We start from the raw sequence: 21,486 nt of genomic DNA on the forward strand, positions 1-21,486 counted from the left end.
TTAGGCGGATATATTTTCCGTCTCTTTAGGCGGATATATTTTCCGTCTCTTTAGGCGGATATATTTTTGAGAAAAACATTTTTCCTTTTAATTAGACGGAAATTTTTCCTCCTAAGACAGGCGGATAAATTTGCATATTTCGGCTCTATTCCGCCCGTAACCCGCCTGGAATCCATGTAAGAAAGATTATTCGTGTAAAAGTGGACTTTAAACGGATTCCCTCTAAAATATCCGCCTGGAATCCGTGTAAAAGACGCCTGGATTTTTTCGTACAGGTAGTATACCATTTACACAGGATATTTTTTTGTTTGGAAATTTATCACGAATGTACAAAGGTGACCCTCAAAACAATATTTTTCTCTGGATTAAACAATATATATATAATACACGATATTTTAAAGGAGAATTAAGTTTAACAGCATTGATTGAAAAAATAAAGCATCATTATATTTTGGAGAAGAAGATATCAGTTAAAAATAAATGTTTTGAAAAGTTTAATCAAGCTTGGTGCATTAACCAAGAGGCTTTACTGGATAATTTGGTGGATTAGCAACTATGAAAAAATTAGCAGACATCAAAATGATTTTTTGTTTTTTTTTATATTGGTTTTTTGTTTTTTTGTTTTTTGTTTTTTGTTTTTTGTTGCTTTTGTTTTTTTTCTTTTTCTTAATCATCTTTTAATTCTTTTATTTATTAATTCTCTATATTTTTTTTTTGTATGTCCTTTTTAATAAGATACAATTATAAAATCCAAACAAAATGTTATTTTCAAGTTCTATACATTTTCTAATAGGTTGTATTATATTACATTTATATATATGAACTTATTGTTTGATAACTGTACTGTTGTATATTATATATGTTGGATAAAAAAAAAAAAAAAAAAAAAAAAAATAATTCCTATTGACGTCAACTTCGACACTGACATTTTGTTTGTTTCATTTTTAATGGATGTAAATAACTTTAAAATGAACAAAAAGTTTGGAAGAAATTACATTTAATTTATAATACCAGAGGGAATGGAAAAAAGGGGGGAGTCTTCATTTAAAACATTAATAAAAAAAAAAATCTGGCTCAAGTTATTCATTTTTAATTTTTAAACATTATAAAAAATATTGGCCAGAATGTTTACCCACATTTGTTTGTAAGCAAAATTATTAGAATTGTAAGGATTTTACATGGAAAACAACTTAACAGATATCAGACTATTATGATGTGCTGAAAGTCTGTTAGAATATATATGAAAAAAATGACGTCACAGACTTAATTTCTTGCTACCAACAGAATAGCAATTTTGCTGTACATTTCTTAATTATATCAAACTATCTTAATTACTTCCCCTTAATTGACTATTAATAAAGTTAAAAAAAATCGTGAGGGTTCCGCGGAACCCAGTGTCTCGCCTACATTTTTCTGTTAATCGCAGGCTCAACAAAAATGAGGAAATAAATCAGTAAAAATATTCATCTTGATACTGTCTTTTGATTGTAAAAGCTTCTGTCCAAGTTTGGTAAAAATCCAGGATAGTTTATGAATCTAATAAATGTTTAAAAACTTTAACTGCAGACTGAATGTAATGTTGACTGGAAGAAAACAAAATCTCTTATAGATACTAGCTTTTGATCATAAAGAAGCTTCTGTCCAAGTTTGGTACGAATCCAAAATAGTATAAGAAAGTTATTAAGATTTTAAAAGCTTTAACCACAGAGGGAATGTGTTGTTTCCTGGCAGAAAATCTAAGTCCAATTAAAAGTAAAATTAGGAAAAAATAGATTTATTTTTGTACAAAATTTAATTCTGTATACTATCTTATGATCATAAACAAGCTTCTGTCCAAGTTTGGTACAAACCCAGGATAGTTTAAGAAAGTTATTAAAATTTTAAAAACTTTAACCAGAGTGAATATTTGTGGATGCCACCGCCGCCGCTGCCGATGATGGAATGTAGGATCGCTTTGTCTCACTTTTTTCGACTAAAGTCGAAGGCTAGACAAAAACAATTGAAACAGACAAAACATATTCTGTATTTGAAAAAAAGGTCCAATGTAAGCGAATTAGAATACTAATTAGCACAAAAAATGTATGCTTCAACCTATAAAAATACTGTTTTTGTCCATCAGAATCAAAATAACTCTTTCATACCATACAACTCTATATGCTCATTTAAGAATGGGTAGGCATTATATTTAACCATATTTTACACCTGGCTAAAGCTGAGTGTGAAATATTAACAAATATATTGCCTAGCAACCTATGTTAAAATGAGATTAGAGAATAACATGAATTTTTTACACTTATATTTTAGACAATTATTTCTGTTGAAAAATGCATTTATTAATTTGAGTTAGTAAGCTGCCAAGAACCTCCAACCATTTTCATGCTATAAATAGTGAACTTTATATCAATCCCTTTTAAATTTGATATTTTGCTTCTGTTGACAAAATAAAGGTTGATTTTAATATTGATGATTTTCATTTTTTCCTGTCCAGGAGTTATGTTCCTTAATTGTTTGTAAATCATTATAGAGTGCTACCTACATGTATCATTCCAATTGATTACATATAACTTACTGCTTTTTTCAATTGTTTTTCCCTACTGAGTTATCTACAAAGAGAAGTGTTGAAATCTCACATTACTATATGTCTTGTGCTGTCCAAAGTAAGCGAGTTATATCAGCAGTGTTATATGTTCACTTTCCTAAGTATCTATAACTTTCTATATTTTAAAACTCTGTGGTCTTTTCCAAGGAGCATTATAAACTTCTACTATAATTATGTCTAGATTCTGTTGAAAACCAAATCTTTCTAGTCATCCCTCATCTGCTGCAATTTGTTAATTGACATAAATAGTGTGGCACTATTAAATTCAATGGGTAAGAGGAACTGTTTTTATTCAGTGCCTAGTTACAATCTGAACTGTCTTGTTAGGAACAGTTCTTTTTATACAACTACAAACGTGACTTTAATTTAGAAAAAAAAATTGTTTACCTGGTAGGATTAATTTTAGTTTTTTGTGTATAATTCAGAGTTAGGTATGACGTCCATTATCACTAAACTATTATACATATATTTAAGGAGCTACCTGAAGGACCCCTCCAAGTGCAGGAGTTTCTCACTGCATTGAAGACCCATTGGTGGCCTTCAGCTGTTGTCTGCTCTATGGTTGGGTTGATGTCTCTTTGACACATTCCCCATTTTCATTCTCAATTTTACTTACCTACTTTTAGAAAACTCAAAGCCACAAATAGAATTGTTCTAAATAGTGACCATTACTTTTGGTCCTGTAAACTTAACGTTAGATTAATTAAAGCAAACCGATTAAAGTTAAATAACTGGCCGTAACACAATGACCTACTGTGACTGAATGAAAAAACAATTGTCATTAATTTGAACATCCTTAAAGCCAAAGCATGTTTATATAGATTAGACCGTTGGTTTTCCCGTTTGAATGGTTTTACACTAGTAATTTTGGGCCCTTTATAGCTTGTTGTGCGGTATGAATCTTTTTCATCATGTAATATTGATCATACTACTGGTATCTTCATTTGACTTGACAATTTTTGCACGAGTTATTTTCACAATTTTTGGACTACTGTAGTACCATGCCACCTTGTAAACACTTCATCTCGAGTACCTTGTCTGAAAATTTTCAAACTTAGCATTCCCGTATGAGAAGTTGACCATACTTTATATAATTGTTTCAATTTGGCAAATTTTTATAAGTAATGAGACTTTGTCCATTTCTGGACTCTTGTTGAATAATGACACCTTGTGACTAATACTCTGTTTTTGAATGTTCGCTCAAAGGTTTCATTCCAAGAAGTTAAGTATTGTCTCTTGACCAATTATGGCCTTCAGTATATAGCATAATTTGACTAAGCAAACATTAATCATCAGAAATTAAATTAAGTCAGAAGCTTTCAAACATAGGTACAATGTTTGTTATTTTGTGTAATTTACCACACTGTTCCACCATTTTGATTTGACACTTTTACAGGATTTACACTATTTCTGAGGTTTTGGGTCATAACAACATTCTGATACCCTTTGTATTTTTCCTAAACCCTGACATTATTGGATAATGTGGTCACTAGCACAAGTTACTTCCCTTAATTTTAGTATTATGCCAACATTTTCACAACAGGTCCTAAATGCTCCATTATGGCCACATTCCAGAGGGATGTAACAATGAAGGGAAAAACTGCAAAAGTTCCATGCTGTTGTTATAAATCTATGTGTGTACTTATTATGTTATAGATGTGATGCTTTAGTTTCTAGAAATAAGATGGTACAAATGTATTTTAAAATTCCCTGTTTACCAGGATGCTATATGCATTTGTAGTGGGAAAGCTGTGTAGCCGTTGTTCTGAAGTCTTTTCTCAAGACTAATAAATTGTTTGTGGCTAGGATCATTTAGCCCCTGTGTATCAACCTTTTTTTTAACATAGCTTCAACATCCACCAATCCAATAAAGGTGTGAAATAAACCCCTGACTATAAACAACTTACTAAGTGCAGAAACAGCTTGAATACAAATTGAAAAATTCATTTTATTGAATAACATTTTTTAAAGAACACATGATTATGTTGTCCTATCAACAATTATTTCATTGAAATATATATCACAGTTATCAAAATATTAGAAAGCTAATAAATGTTATGATCTTATCATCATATATATGATATTAAATCGCACAATTTTATTAATATAATATTTAGATATCATTCTTGCTTTGAATGATTAAAAAAAATTCTGTTATGATAGTTACTTTCTAAGCAAAGCATTATTTTAATATCACATGATCAAAGCCAACTTTTAAACTTTGATTTGATGGCAGTATTTAAATTTGCATACAAATATCTATGTATATATATCTACAGATCTAATTTATCTCTTTTAAAGTACATTTTTATTCTCTGCCTTTTCACTGTAATTTTTGTTTGAATAGATTTTCTAGCTTAACAGCATCAACAGCAAATCGTCTGATTCCATCAGCTAATTTATCTGTTGCCATGGCATCCTCGTTCATCTCCCAGCGAAATTTGTTTTCGTCTACTGTAACCTCTTCCAAGTCACTAGAATTTGCTATACAAAAGAGAATATACAGTTTTTAAGATTTCTGATCGTTTAATGAATTCACTGTTTCAGAATCTAATGCATTCTGGGTAACATTTTCGAAAACTTACACGAAAACATAAAGAGTGGTTAAAAATATGCTAAACAATCAAAATTCAACCAATGACTTAAGATTATTTTCATTTTGGTGTACGAACAATGAGATTACCCATAGTCCTTTAGATTCTGAAAAGGCAAATTGGAGTTTTTATTTTAATTTTACCCTACTATAAATTTGAATGTAATTCAATCCTCAACTAATATATAATTTTTTTATTCAGCACCTGCTCACAGTATTCACAGTCTATAATTCCTCTTTAAATTAGTTTTATTCAAATATAAAAAAGAAGATGTGGTATGAGTCAACTTGACTTCTTGATCAGTAGCAGTAGATGTTAATTGCTTCATCTGATATTCTTCATAATAATTATATATATTGTGTGTGACTAGTAAGCTTATGTATAACAACTGTGTACAGATTCATTCACAATAAACATAATGTGCTTTGATTGGTGTCTACCATACATTTTTGTTTGTTTGTTTATAGTTTTGACCATAAAATCAAGCTTTGTAGTTAATATTCATTTTAATTTTTTTTAGATAATGTCATGCCTTTTATAGATTGATATATGGTATAAGGATTTTGCTCATTGATGAAAGCTTTACTATAAATATAGTTGTTTACATCCGTGTCCTTTGATATCTGGTAGATAGTTCCCTCATCAACATTCATACCACATCTCCTTATCTATACTTCTAAAGGAAGAGACCGATTTCATTTAGACGCAACTGCTCTTAATCCATACAAAGTCGGAAATATTTGTTATATGACTTATAAATGTAGTGTTTTGTAATTCCTAAATTTTTCTTTGAAACAGTCTTTTTTCCACAGAAAACACCAATTTTTGAGGAAATATCTTAATTTAGAGACTGTTATTGATCAGTCTTTAATATGCTTTCGTGCATGCTCCTTCAAGGTACAGCTTGCGAAATTCAAAAACTTTGTTTCAAAACCTTACCAATTGTATCACGATTTCATGAGCATTTTCTAGTATTTTTTACATAAAAGCCAAATGCAAACGACTTGATTTTATATTTTCATATAAAAGCCAAATACAAATCACCTAACATCCTATTTTTACATAAAAGCCAAATGAAAACCACCAAATATCTTTTACAACACACCTATTTGAAAATATTATAAATTTGTGTTAAAGCTTTGTATAAGTAAGTGAAAATCTATATGAAAATATTTCGAAGAATCATGCAATTAATATAAATATTTCACCTAATTTTTCTGATAAAACAGGAGATATCTGTTCATTTGACTCGGACAGTTTCTTCAGTAAACCAGGTCTGAAAAATAATAAATCACATTAAAACTTATTGTAATAATAAATGAAAGGTGTTATGATTTAAGCAAGGATTGTTCACCATTTTTTTAATAAGCTTAGTACATACTAAAATTTTGGCAGGGTTTGTGTTATTCAATCTTTGATCTTTTATTTTCTGTGTAGAGTTTTTTGAATGTTCATCGATATGCTTTTTGCCATTTTTTCACTTATAAGTTTTCAAATGCCCCCTTCATATCTTCTTCCTCTTTTTTACAAAACCCTAACTTGGCATATTTTTAAAAGTTCGATTACTGCAGGGAAATAAAGGATTCAATTTTGAAAAGCCAAATTGTCTTGAACTTAAGGAGGTATTCTTCTGACATTCCAGTTTGATTAAAATCTTGTTCTGGAATTATTTCCAACACATGTGATACAAGTGGAAAATATCAATGAATTTCAAAAAATGTTATAATCAAACTTAACTCAGTGAAAAAAATTGGATATTTCCAATGAATAGTTTTTGAGTAATCCCTTTTTTCAAATTTTTTTACCAATCAAGTCAGTCTTTTTAGCCAAAATTTTGAGAAAATGGGTGAGGATACAAAAAATTATTTTTTCAGAAACATTTACATCCCACATTCCTTTTTTGTTTTCAAATTTCTTAGATATGTATGTTTTCAATCGTTTACAACAAAGAAGTTGAAAAAATATGGAAATTGTACTTAAAACGGAGAAAAATCACAAATTTACAAAATTGACAACGTGGTAAATATGACACAAAAAAGCATAAAAATATGATAAAACTTTCTTATATTAACACCTACCTATAGTTTTTTTAGTTCAAATTTATGCAGATTGGTTCCCTTCATTTTTATTGAAAATTTGAAAGTATGACAAAAAGTTTAATTGTTGAATTGTGATTTTTTTCATGATAATAGCCCAAAAATAGGTTAAAATTGTGATGAAAATAGAAAAACCATCAAAATTGGGTACTTTCAAAGGGCCGTAGCAAAAAAAGAAGTGCACGCCATCTGATTTTTTCTTCACCAATTATTTTTTTACAGTCATATAAATCCAAAAATCAGGTTAAGAAAAAAAGTTTAATTCTAGAAATTGTTTCAAGAATATACTTATAAGTAGCATGATGGTGCCACATGTGAAGCAGGATCTGCTTATGCTGAGATCACCCCTGCTTTTTTGAAGGGTTGATGTTGGTCAATGTCTGTTTTTTTATGTTGGGTTTTCTGTTCTGTTGTTAGTTGTTTTTTGTTTTGTTTTTAGCCATAGCATTCTCAGTTTGTTTTTAGATTTATGAGTTTGAATATTCCTTTAATGTTTTCATCTCTCTTTTAAGAGATGTTAACTAGAAATTATGTTCATATAGGAAACAAATGCCTCAATTGCAATTTCAGCCAATGTCTTATATCTATGTTCAGTTACAAAACCATAACTTGGAATTTTTTAAAAGTTCACATCAACATAACATAAAACTTCATGAAATGCTCTACTTTTTTTTTCAAGGCTTTCATAAGAGACTGTCATTTTATCACAATTGGTGATCTTTAGACCCAACCTTTAGCCTTTAACACCACATATTTCCGGTCATAAAAGTGACATGATCATTAAGTACTATCAAAACAACCCCTACTTTAACATGTTTAATACCTTCTCATTTTAATCAAGGCTAATTAGTTGTCGAACAGCTGAAATTTACCTGTTGAGGTGACAGGTAAACTATTTTGAACCGGATATAGATCGGTCTATTAAAAGTTATTTTCTTACATTTCAACGAATTGGATCTAAAAATTTTAGTCAAAAAAATTTAAATTATCAGAAATACGTTTACAAATATGATTTGATGAAAAATTAAAAAGGTAAAAATGAAAAATCGTCATAATCACATTGTTTGAACCAGAGACTTGTCTCTATTAGAACAAGTACATGTGTGCGCATGTGCCCAGGTGTGAAATTTGATTATGCATCCTAATTTCTTCAAAAAATGCTTAAATTGTCATTGATAAATTATCTCATCTTATTTCGAATATTTTCTTGAAGAAACGACGTAGATCGAGGTAACACTCATTCATGCTTTACAAACGTTCACGGATTTTAGTATCTGTCTCTGGTCCATGTTTTACCATTGTCAAGATAACATCTAGTATTAAATTTAAAACGAAAGTAAAGTTTTTGACCATGTTATTTTGGACAAATAAAGATGCTAAGGCAGATACAAGTACGCTGATGTTGCACACTTCGAATGATGCACTGCCAATTTAACAGTTTACGTTAGAACTTCGAATTTTTTTAATGTCAATCATTCGGATGGCCAACTGGCAACTTGGTAATGATTACCATAACTGCCTTTTGTTTATTTAGTCTAAAGGGATTCAAATTGGGATAATATATAAATTGTTCGGCTGGCTAAAAATAATTTTGGAAGCCCTGATTGTAACCCGCCATTTTTTTTTAATGATCAATGCATATATGAATGGGGACATATGGTTGAAACACCCCCTTTTTACCTGGCTGGATGAGCCCCTGCTATGCCTCCTTTTTACTTACGAGATTGTTAAGAGATCACATCCAGCTAGACCAAGTATTTGATCTGTATTTCTGAAGGAAGCACCCATTACAACAGTATCATAGCCAAATTTCTTGTAATAGTTGTAGATTTTTGTCACACTTTTCACACCTAAAAGTAAAAAAATACATGCACATTCAATGAACAATTACCATATCCTAGTACTACTTTATTGACTTTTCAAATGATATGCAACCAGACTAAATCCCTCTTTTCAAATGATCTGCAAAAAGACCACCTAAAGGTGCAGGATTGTCTCCCTGCTTTGAAGACCCATTGGTGGCCTTCAGCTGTTTTCTGCCGTTTGGTCGGGTTGTTGTCTCTTTGACATATTCCCCATTTCCATTCTCAATTATTGTTTATTTCTTTGTAAGGTCTTTAGACAGGGTTGTCTCTTTCTGTGGTGTAACAATAAGAAATTCAAAGGATAGGCGGATAATATTACATCAGAATTGAATTTAGACTAATGAAGAACTGAGATCAAACGAACAACAGGTTGATGAAATGAAAATAATAAACATGTCAGAAGCAGCATAAATCAGCCAGGAAATAAAGAAATATAGAATTCATTACTGCAACAAGTTTTACAATATTTTTCCACTCAAGACAGTTAAATTTTAATATTTAAAGTGAAAGGCTTGCTGAGCCTTTTAAATAAGTTTAAAAACTTTACAGTAAAGAGTGGAGAAATATTGTAAAACACAAGTTTATATAGTGTTGGAATCTGTTTCTCTTATGATTTGTATCCTTCCTTTTCAAAGATTTTCATAAAGTTGTGTTCTGTATATGCGAAATCATCAGACATGCTTGCCTTATTTCATGACGTCACAATAGGAAATTCAGCAGAAATCAAGAAAATTAAAAGTCATAATTAAATTTCGACCAGTTATTTGCTGAGTGCAGATTTTTCACTACTGAGGAGAAATATTTACTCTCACCGCTCAAGAAATGTGAAAAAAGCAAACAAAAGAAATAAATAAAAATAACTAAGAAACAGGCTAGAATGAGTATGAATCTGCAAAGAATTAGAGAAATGTACTTTCACACCTACCTGGATCATCTAATCTTTCAAAAGTTTTCTGGTCAGTATTTTTAACAAACCAATCATAAATTCTTCCAACAAAAGGTGAGATAAGTGTTGCTCCAGCTTCAGCACATGCTACCGCCTAATGAAATATAAGTAATGGAAATATAAGATCTGTTGAAATTTAAACTTTGTATACAAGTAGTAGTGATAGCCTATTACGTCTTTTAAAAACAGGGATTTGAAACAAACTGATGACTGTTTTTAACCTAAAGTTCATAAAAAAGTTATATTATTAATCTCATATAAGCATTAATACTTAGCGCACACTCATGAGACTCCTCAACACAAGGTCAAATATTGGGAGAGATATACACAGCATAAAAAAGGTTTGATGGGCTCTTAGGCCATAAGACATCCATCCTGTTATAATTAAATAACTTATGTCACTAAAACATTTTATTTTCAATTGCAGATTATTTTTTCTAACATAAATTAGGGTATACATGTACATTGCCCCCTCTATATACATTGACATGCAATTCATTTATTGATTTTTATTCTGACCATGGTTGTGCATGAAAAGTTTTCTGTTGCTAGGCAAACAACAACAAAACTTTTGATCTACCAAACAAAAACAAAAATATCAAAATGTGTTGGTGCTTTTAATTCTGTTATCTAGTGTGCATTTTTATTTCGTATATTCTTTCTCAAAACTATCAGAACCACTCACATACACTTCAAATTGTTTTCATTATTTTACTTATTTTTACTTACCTGATAGAAGTTAAACAATAAAGTCATGTTGACGTGTATTCCATACTTGCTTTCTAATACCCTGAAAAACACATTAAATTTTTAATTTGTTGCAATAAATTAAAATGCATCTTTGTATGTATTCAATTACACTAGAAATGCAAATTAAAGCTGCTTGTTTGATTTTTTTTTAAGAATATGCTTAATTAATGGGAAAAAAACCAAAAATCACACAGAAAAACATTAATACAGCAGGTGCACAACTACATGTCCTGTAGAAGGAGCTGCATAAGTTTGGTTTGATTTTTTTTATATTTTTTCAAAGAGTAAGTGGGATGAAGACCACAAAGAAGACAATCTAAGTTAACAGAAGTCATCCATATCATCATAATCATTTGACATTGTCATATACATATAACTCAATAAAAGGAGATATTGGGTACACTTCAATAAAACTGCAACACATAGACACAATAAAAAGACACCCCCCCCCCCCCCCAAATTTTTTTTTTTTTTTAAAATGAAGAAGCACATCAAGTTCATTAGTTGTTTACATCCAAGTCATTTGTTCTCTGGTTGATAGTTGTTTCAAAGGCAATAATAACACATTTCTTTATTTTTATATTTACCCCTTTATGAGCTGTCAAATGGAGAAATTAATAAATAGTTGTGTTCTGTCATTTTAAAAACAATGGTAGATCTACGATAGTCTCTGACAAAAACATAGAAAAAACATTTATTTTCCTGGAACTTAAAAACAGTTCTTATGGCATTTGTGAAATAATAATGTGTCCCTAGTACACAGATGCCCCATCCGCACTATCATTTTCTATATGACCGTGTAAATGGGGGGAAATCTCTAATTTGGCATTAAAATTAGAAAGATCATATCATAGGGAACATGTGTACTAAGTTTCAAGTTGATTGGACATCAACTTCATCAAAAACTACCTCCACCTGTCACCAAAAACTTTAACCTGAAGCGGGACGAACGGACGGACGACCGAACGGATGCACAGACCAGAAAACATAATTCCCATAAATGGGGTATAAAAATTCATAGCAATGGAAAGTAAGGAAACACTTTTTTGTCCTTGTAGCCTACTAGCATGAGCCTTAGTATTAACAAGATTGTATAAAAGCATTCAATATTTCTGAAAAATGAACATGTTACATATACATGTTTAACCAGCCACATTCTGTATGTGTCTATCACATGACATGAACCTGTAATTCAACAGTTGATGTCATTAGTTGCTGCACAAGAATATCCTATTTGTAATTCATTCATTGTTTTTTACATAAATCCTGTTGTTTGTTTTCTTTTTTCAATTGTTTTACATTTGTCATTTTTTTTATAACTGATCATGTGGTATGGGTTTTGCTCATGGTTAGAGGCTGTATGGTGACCTAAAGTTGACTTAAGTTCTATGTCATTTGTTCTTTAGTGGAGAGTTGTCTCATTTGAAATTATACCTTCTCTTTTTATTTTTATATGTCAGAGCTGTCAAACTTTTTGTTCATTAATCAGCTCATAACTTCAGAGCCTGTCTCACAGAAAACCATGCAAAAATGTCCAGGAGTGAATTTTGCTGAAACTCTTGAAATTCAGTACACACAATACTTAGATCATCCAAATATCATTTGTAAAATTTTTGGCTTAAATTTTATCGGATAGCCGAGATTTGCAGCGCCATCTATTTTTACCCTTTTTTATGGGAATATTGCTAAAAATACCTACTTTGCTGCCTCTATTCCTTCCCATGTAGATGATAATTTAATAAGAATTCTATCTTTGCCCACACCAGCAGCTTTATACATGTCTATCAGTTTTTTGGCTTTAGCAATCATCCCGTCTTTATCAAATGACATTCTAAAAATAATAATATCATGCATTACATACAAAACAACTTGTGTTATCATGCATTACATACAAAACAAAATGGTTTAAGGATGTACTTAGGTGAGGTTTTGGAATTTGTGTCAAATGTTCGGACTCCTTGGTGTTTTTCCATACGATACAATGTAAAATATTTTGCCCCATAACACCCATTTATTTTTTCATATAAGACTTAATAGCTCATGAAAGGTCATTTACCAAAATTTTAGAAGATTCTTAATTTTCTTTCTTTTGTTTTGAGACCTAATAATACCAATGCAAATATTAGGTAAAAGTCCGAGTCAGCCTTTTCCCGCCATTTTTTAAATCTCAAATATCTCGAAAAGGAGGTCCATGACCTATCAATATTGTTAGCTTATTTTTATCCTTAATTGATGCTCTAACAGCTTATAATATCAATTTTAACTTCTTAATTTATTAATTTTCACTTAACCTCACCTAAGTACATCCTTAAACGAGACATGAAGAAAATTTGAATGAGGTATATATGGGGTTGAACAATGATATATCAAAATAATGTTTTGTAACTGCTAAACAACTAATATCTGGTTTTGGCTATTCTTGCAAGGTCTCTTTTGGTCATATAAGCTAGCTGTTCACTATTGGTCAAAAAGTTATACATCTTTTATTTTCAAAATTATGGTTTTCTGTGTTCCTGGTGAAGGTAAATTTAGAAAGTTGTTTTTAGAAACATTTATAAAGTGTTATTACAACCAATAAACTTCTTTTTCCATATACTGTAGAAACATTAATTTTTCTTGGGGTCAAAATTTGTGGTTTTGTCTCTAAATAAGGTTTCATTGGGATTTAATTTTGTGGTTTTTAATAAATGGATATTATATGTAGGGCCATAAAAAAGAATAGGTTTGTTTGCCCAAACCCTACCTACCCAGAAAAAAGCTGCCTACTCAAATTCTTTTATTGTCCTGATTTGAAGAATTGTTTTTTTTAATCAGATAGGCATAAAGACTAACGAACATCCGATACTTCAATTTCTTAAAAAAAAAAAATAAAAAAAATGCCTACCTACCTACCCACTGTCTCAACCTTGGGTAGGGTTTGGACAAACCAAAATATTTTTAATTGTGGCCTAGGTTAAATTTTTGTGGGTTTTTTAATTTTGTGGATATATTCTTTCCACGAAAATTTCTGCTTTTACAGTATAACATATTTAAAATGTTTGCAAGGTTAGTGGCTGGTTCATTAATCGTTATTCCATATTCTATATCTAACCGCCTGCAATATAGACTTTTGCAATTTATATTTTAAGTACAGATATCAAATTGGCACTTTGCGTCCTCCGTACATATTAAAGTGACAAAGACAAAAATTAACTGGAACACATGTTTTGAATTTCTGCAAAAAAAAAATATACCTTGCATCAACCTCTGTTGAAACTCTGCCGGGTACAATTTTCAGGATCTCTAAACCAAACAATACATATACCTTATCCATAGCAGCTTCTATTTGTTGTTCCATTGTCCTATTGAAATAAAATTTAAAAAGATATTTTATGTTTGTTAAAAGAGAAAAACATACCTTGTCTTCTTTCTGTTTTTACTCTTATAATAAAGACATGTTTAAAGTACAGTTACACAGCATGATGATTTTTTTTTTATATTTCTTTTTCAGTTTATTTTCTTTTTTGTCATGATTTCAAAATTCACTATTCATACTATTCATAAGGACTTTTATATGACTGTCATAAAGTGAGAGGTTAGGCTATAAATGTAGCTATAAACCTGGTTCAATCCACTATTTTCTACATAAAAAAAGTGCCTGTACCAAGTCAGAAATATGACAGTTGTTATCCATTCGTGTGATGTGTTTGAGCTTTTGTCTTTGACATTTGATTAGGGGCTTTGTTTTGAATTTTCCTCAGAATTCAGTATTTTTGTGATATTACTTTTTATAATTTAATGTAATGTAAAAAAAGAACAATAATCGATAATTGGATACACCAAATTGTGCATTTCATCAACATATAAATATATAAGACATTTATTATTGTACATATTTTTTCTTTTGAAATGAGTCTTCATCACATATTCATCAATTACATTCTAGCTTTACATTGATTAAAAGACTCACTTTACATTGCTGTATTTTAACAAAGTATTAATTTTAATTTTACCCTCCACTTTTTTTTGCAAAAGTAACAGCCTCTTCAATAAGATGTTGGTATGCTGGCATATTTGCTGCTGCTGATATCAGAGAAGGGTTGGTTGTAGCATCAGTAGGCTTATACTCCTTCATAGCTATGAAAGTAATTAAATAACTTCTGATAAATAATTAAAACATGACATATAACTTCTGTCTCTGTATACATTTTTAAACATGAACTTTGAAGTGTTTTCAGATACACAATTTCACAAAGCTTTTTAAAGTACATGTAATACATAACAGCAGTTTGCCAAAGGTAAACATTGTTGATTAGCGGTTTGTTTGACACTCAAGTGAAGCCATATAAAATTGATATAATTATAGAAGTTCTTTACCTTTACCTTCATCAGCATGATCAGTGACAAAAAAAACGCTATTAATGTTGACATTGCTGATATTAAATAAATAAACAGCTGTGCCATGAGCTCATGATGCGGCCATAGCTTTTTCAAAGAATAAAGTACAAAAAATTATCACTGTCATACAGTGTATCAGATATTCAGGAAAACTAAAGGAATGCTATCTAAATAGATATAAACCAGTAACCAAAGTTTCATGATAACTGCTCAACACATTGTATGAACACTCCCCCCCCCCTTTTTTATGAATAAAATCGCTGAAACGTAAATAATAAAATTGATAAAAAAATTGAAAGGGAGCTTATGTCAATAGATATAAACAATACACCAAAGTTTCCTGCATATTGCTGAACCATTTTGAGTTACATGTCATGTATTGTTCAAAAACTAGAAAATCCTCCTATTCTTAACGAACAAACCCTCCAAAACTTAAAAACTTACAATGTCAAATGTAAAAGTTATGAAAATTAAATGGGATCACACGTTAATAGATATATAATTCACCAAACATGCCAAAGTTTCATGACAATTCGTTAAACCGTTTTTGAGTTATTTTCCGACATGTTGATGCTGGACAGACATACCATAATACGTCCTGTAAACAGACGTATAAAAGAGGGTTGTAATGGGGGTACCTTCATGACGAATAACAGTAAAAATTCCTGCCAAACGACATTAACGGTAATTTTTGGAGCATAACGATAAAATATGCATAAAAAAAGGTGCCTAAAAAAAATCAAATGATTTTGACAAATATGTTAATTTATCACATTAATTTTTTTCCAAAAAAAAACGGTAATGATAATTAGAACTAAGACCTTTGACAAATCATGATAAGGATATTTTGACGAATCACGAAAATTTTTAAATCAATTTGAAAAAAAATTCCAATAGTTGTAAATTACTTAATATTTTACAGAATTTGCTTTTTTTCCATATGTAACTGGGACACCTGTGTCATATTAACTTGATCATATTGTGTATACTGTACATGTTTATAAATGACATGCGACAACAACATGGACAAGATCTCATAATTTTTGTCATGTAAAAAAAATATTTACCTTCAAAATCACCAGTGTCTGCAACTATGACAGTTAATTCCTTTAGCTGGTCCAGTGTTGTCATGGCGGATTTTTTAGTTTGTGGCTCAGACATCTCAGGATATTACTGTGAATAATATTTCCGCTAAATCAGGATGCAAAATTTGGGACAAACGTTTACCTGTTAGGCTATTGATGTTGGATGAGCTAGGCATGCAACACTGACAAGGAACCAGACATAATGACGGAAGCGCTTTCCTGAATATAAATACTAGGACAAACTCGGAGACGACATGTTTAACAGCGTCGAGTGTTAGCTTTCTAAAAAGCTTCTCCAACTTCAGCAATATGACGGAGGAAAATAAGATATTTAAACAAAAGCGTTGCTCTTTAAGTAGCATGTCAGCTGCAGAATACAATATTTTAAAAATCACTAAATAAAACTCATCATAGATACCAGGATTAGATTTTGTATTTACGCCAGACTCGTTACCCTAGCTTGTGACGACGTATGCACATTTTATAAAAAAAAAAAAATATACCTGCAGCCTTTCTCCGTGTACTCCTATAGTTAGAGTGACATATTTTGTGCTTAATAGATAAACGAAAGATTTTTTTTTTTTTTTTTTTTATATATATATATATATAGATAATGATTAGACCGTTGGTTTTCCCGTTTGAATGGTTTTACACTAGTAATTTTGGAGCCCTTCATAGCTTGTTGTTCGGTGTGAGCCAAGGCTCCGTGTTGGGGGCCGTACAATCGCCTATAATGGTTTACTATTATAAATTGTTATTTGGATGGAGAGTTGTCTCATTGGCACTCACACCACTGCTATATCTATAAAGCTAGTAAAAAGAATGGACTTATTCAAGTACACCTTCTAGATTAGTGATTTAAGCACGAGTTTTTTTTTTTTATTGTTTTAGGTTGTTTATGAATTTTGTAGACAATAAACCATAGCACCTCATGGTCAAATAGATGAATAGTAATGAAGTTCGTGTTTTGTTCGCAGATATATAAAAAAAATGTCTTTATTTGCCACAAAACTCCCATTTTCTATAACATGCAATGTACACAGCTACTTTTGCATAGGTACTATTTCTGTACTTAAAAATGCAGTACTGGAAATTTACTTTTAATATCTAGTACTATTTCTTTACTTTAAAACTGTTGTAATATTTAGGTACTTGTATTTTACAGTACTTGATTTGTACCAAATATTTTGGTACAGAAATAACACAATATTTCATGTTTGAAAATCATAACTTTAAGAGATTTGAAATAGAAAAACTTTCAAAATGCTGAAAATGTAACGGTAGTAACCAAAAATCTGTAGTACCTTAATTTCAAGTACAAATAAAGTACTGTAAAATACATGTACCTAAATATTACAATAATTTTAGAGTAACAAAATAGTACTGAATATTAAAAGTAGATTTCCAGTACTACATATTTTTAGTACAGAAATAGTCTATGCAAAAGTAGCGGAGTGTGTAATATTTAACCGTAGTGCTCTGAACAAAGTTTACACAGGGTTGCATGCCTTTTTAGCAATTATTATTTGGTCGGTCTTCTAAATTTGAAAACAATCACTGAAGCCTACCGGTATATTATAAATTATAAAGCTTTTCACATGTACATATGTTATACCTTTAACATGTTTAATAACATACTAGATTTTGCAAAAATACTATTTTTTTAACATCCATGTACTTCAACGTTTTAATCCTTCGAACCTTCCCCAATTGATTCGTTGCACTTTATCGTTATATAACATCGTACTTTAGCATGAACACACGTACTTTAGCAACAAACAACTATTGCACTTTAGCATGAGACACCATCGCACTTTAGCGTAGACCATCGCACTTTAGAGTCCTACATATATACAGAATGAAGTCCTCAAATGCTCATTATTAAGACTTATTACGAATCTATAACGTATTTTAGACACCCATATTATATTCAGTGATTGAATTTGTTGACGGTAAACTGATTATAACTTTCGAGTTTGCATCCCATTTGTTAATTATATACACCTTTTCATCACAGTTGTTAAATGATTTGGAGTATTTAATTTTTTTATTTAAGAATCATTTACTATTAACCTCCCTATTGCACCATGTGCACGTTTGTTTACTTTCTTTCCCACTCATATGTACACTTGCGCTTTGCAAATGGCGAGCTTTTAACGAGAGATATTGTTGTTAGGGTCACTGCATACGTAAAAAAGATCGGCGGAATTCGAGTACGGAAAGACAATAATTCTATATCAGTACATAATTGAAAATTTTGATTTAAACTAGGATTTTCTTTAAAAGAAGTCCAAGTTCACTTGTTTTATAGTATAAAAACTAAGTTATCAATGTATATAAAACATATTCAACTTTGTTTTAATTCAGTGAAGTATCATGTGACTTTAAACATTTTTCCGGCACACACAGTTTTTGATACGTCAGTAGGAAGTGAATCATCATGACTTGCACTTGTGTGATTTTCAGCTTATTAATTGTGTATTACTAATTGATATACGATATTTGAACATTGATAAATTACTGTCGCCTTTATAACTACTGTCAAGACACAAGACTAGTATGCTGTTAAAGATAACTTTGCCATTCGTATACAGATGGATCAACTCAGGCAAACATCTTACAACTACATGTATACCAAGAGGAACAACTTTTGTCATGGATCTAATCGTTTTTCTCTTTAAAAGAAAGATAAACTCAGGTTGTCTACATGTTTCATCCGCTTTAAATTGCTATCTCATTTGAACTGAATGCTTCATTATCTCTCACTTGACTGATTTTACAAACAGATTGAAGCGAGCAAATGTCACATTTTCATTTGAATAATATATTGAACACACATTTGACAATAATTATAATCCTGGACTTATACTGATATAGATGTATCAAATTTAAGCATTATGGTAAAAAAAAAGATAAAGAATAACCAAAACCCAAATGGTTCAAGAATAACTATATAATCATTATGGATAATTTTGAATAAAGGCAACAGTAATGGACGACATCAAAAGTTCAATGAAGGATAAAAAACTTAATTCAAATAGTTTTTTTCACTGACCCCCCTACCCCCCTATTGACTTAATTTGGGAAAATTTGATTGACCCATATGGATATATGTAAAAATCAATGTCGGATAACCAAAGCTTGCAGCAGTTCAACCCCCACCCCCAAACTATTTGAATTAAGTTTTTTTTTTTTTTTTTATCTTACATTGATCTTTTGATGTCGTCCCTAATATACCGCTGTTCAAAAGTCATAAATGGATTGAGAGAAAAAAAATCCGGGTTACAAACTAAAACCGAGGGAATCACAGCAACTATAAGAGGATAACATATGAATATAAGATTGAGAAGATGGGTTTTGATTAAAAATTAGATTAAATGACATACTAGAAGTTTAAACAACCCAAGGTCATGGTTTGCTCGAATGTGGTATTGGTAGGCTACTCGCTATTTTTTTAATTTTAAGTGTGATCATTTTATTTAAACTTAATTTTTTTTTGCAACTCAGCTGACATTGATGGCGGCATGTCAGTTAACCAAAAGATTTGTGGTTGCTATATAGTTAAATCATGACTGAATGTACCCAACTTATGACGGTCATTATGTAATATAATTGCGCCTAAGTTAAGACTGATGAAATCTAAGAGGAAACTTTGACCTGTAATTATGTTAGCTTCAAAATTTTCTGTTTCCTTTTTCTGAATCACCAACGTTTCATATTATGGCTTTCAGATCTTTTGGAGTGGAGCGTATCTGTATGTGTTTCTTGTAGACACAATTTATTTTTGTGTGCATGGAGATGTTATCATACGTTTTCGCGCACATTGCCTCGAATCGTGTCTCGTTCCTTTTGGGGGTTCATTCGATTTACCTTGTATTGTATCGTCTTCATAGATAAACGAAATTTAAAAATTTATTGGAAATACACGTCAAAGGCGCTTGGGTATAGAATAGAATAGAATAATTTTATTTACCAATTAGGACCCCAGGAGGGCGTATAGCATACAAACTTATTGGAAATACACCATGTACACGTCAAAGGCGCTTGGGTATAGAATAGAATAGAATAATTTTATTTACCAATTAGGACCCCAGGAGGGCGTATAGAATACAAACATTATTACATGTATTATAAACAATAACATATACAAAAACATCGGTAAACTTCTCCTGCCTTTAAACTAATGCCAGCATCACTAAATTCTATTTTGCGTAAAAATATCATCATAATGATATATACTGCAGTACCTTACTGCAATTGCGCAAAATAAGATATTGTACAGATAGTAATATTTCATAATGTTTGTATTGAGATATATTCAATAAGCGCATCATAGATAATTCATCATGATGCTATTAATTTCGGAAACGATTTTTTTTCTCAACAAAAAAATTTAATTCAAACTTTTCTTGTTCTATGAGAAATTTACAGAAACGGTAAGAATGGATATTTTTTTTTTAATCATGACACAAAATCTCTGATTTTCATAGGTGATATGCATGTTATAAGTTTAAAAACATACATACTTATAAAAAAAAAAGACAATTGAAAGTGGTACACCTAAGTAATACGAGAAATTGTCTAAATGAGTTACGTCATAATTGAAAACCTTTGAGAAATACTATTCAATACACAAGGAACTGTTCACTTATCTCAACACTCTAAGACAAACCACACTACATCAATCCAACGGAAAAGAAGGAACATAGTGCTAAATGAGTCAAGGAGTTTTAACCTTTTTATGATTTAAATATTTATCAATCACAATTTTCATGCCTTTATTAATGCCTTTATGTAAATTAATGTCCTTCGCCCAGTAAACAAAATCATGCAGACTATATTTTGACAGAGATAGAATTTTATTTCGTAACATTCATACAGCTTTCTCTCTCACTTTAATTCTTTTAATGTAAAATAATACCAATTTATAAGAGTATCGAAGTAATTTCGTGCATCATATGCGCATTTAAAAAATAGTTTTGCCATCGGTGCTCGAAATGAAGCTTTATAAGCGTTTGAAAAGTAACAGTTAATTAAATAGTTATCAAAGGTACCAGGATTATAATTTAGTACGCCAGACGCGCGTTTCGTCTACATAAGACTGATCAGTGACGCTCATATCTAAATATTTATAAAGCCAAACAAGTACAAAGTTGAAGAGCATTGAGTATCAA

At 30.6% G+C, this 21,486-nt stretch overlaps 2 protein-coding genes across 3 annotated transcripts in view; both read right to left on the reverse strand.

Annotated features, from left to right (window-relative positions):
* Positions 1-16,825, reverse strand: part of LOC139491412 (intraflagellar transport protein 88 homolog) — a 55,555-nt gene extending 38,730 nt beyond the window's left edge. Inside the window, exon 1 of one of the 2 annotated variants that reach the window (XM_071279095.1) lies at positions 16,791-16,825. The gene's annotated coding sequence lies outside the window, so the exon portion shown is untranslated. The remainder of the gene's footprint in view (positions 1-16,790) is intronic. The other variant, XM_071279097.1, reaches the window with a different exon arrangement.
* Positions 4,534-16,539, reverse strand: LOC139491414 (transaldolase-like). The gene is made up of 9 exons (XM_071279100.1): positions 16,295-16,539; positions 14,843-14,966; positions 14,084-14,191; positions 12,550-12,681; positions 10,830-10,890; positions 10,080-10,194; positions 9,010-9,139; positions 6,402-6,469; positions 4,534-5,083 (listed from the first exon to the last, which is right to left on the reverse strand). The coding sequence occupies exons 1-9, from the start codon at positions 16,386-16,388 to the stop codon at positions 4,923-4,925; spliced, it is 993 nt and encodes a 330-aa protein (XP_071135201.1). The 5' UTR covers positions 16,389-16,539; the 3' UTR covers positions 4,534-4,922.
* Positions 16,826-21,486: the final 4,661 nt, after the last annotated feature.

Source organism: Mytilus edulis, chromosome 10 (assembly GCF_963676685.1).
Source record: "Mytilus edulis chromosome 10, xbMytEdul2.2, whole genome shotgun sequence".
NCBI classification, from domain to species: domain Eukaryota; kingdom Metazoa; phylum Mollusca; class Bivalvia; order Mytilida; family Mytilidae; genus Mytilus; species Mytilus edulis.

Coding starts and splice junctions, on each gene's coding strand:
- LOC139491414 (XM_071279100.1), bottom strand. CDS start 16,388: ATGTCTGAGCCACAAACTAAAAAATCCGCCATGACAACACTGGACCAG. Junction 14,967..16,294: donor AGACACTGGTGATTTTGAAG/GTAAATATTTTT, acceptor TTACTTTCATAG/CTATGAAGGAGTATAAGCCT. Junction 14,192..14,842: donor TTTGCAAAAAAAAGTGGAGG/GTAAAATTAAAA, acceptor TTATTTCAATAG/GACAATGGAACAACAAATAG.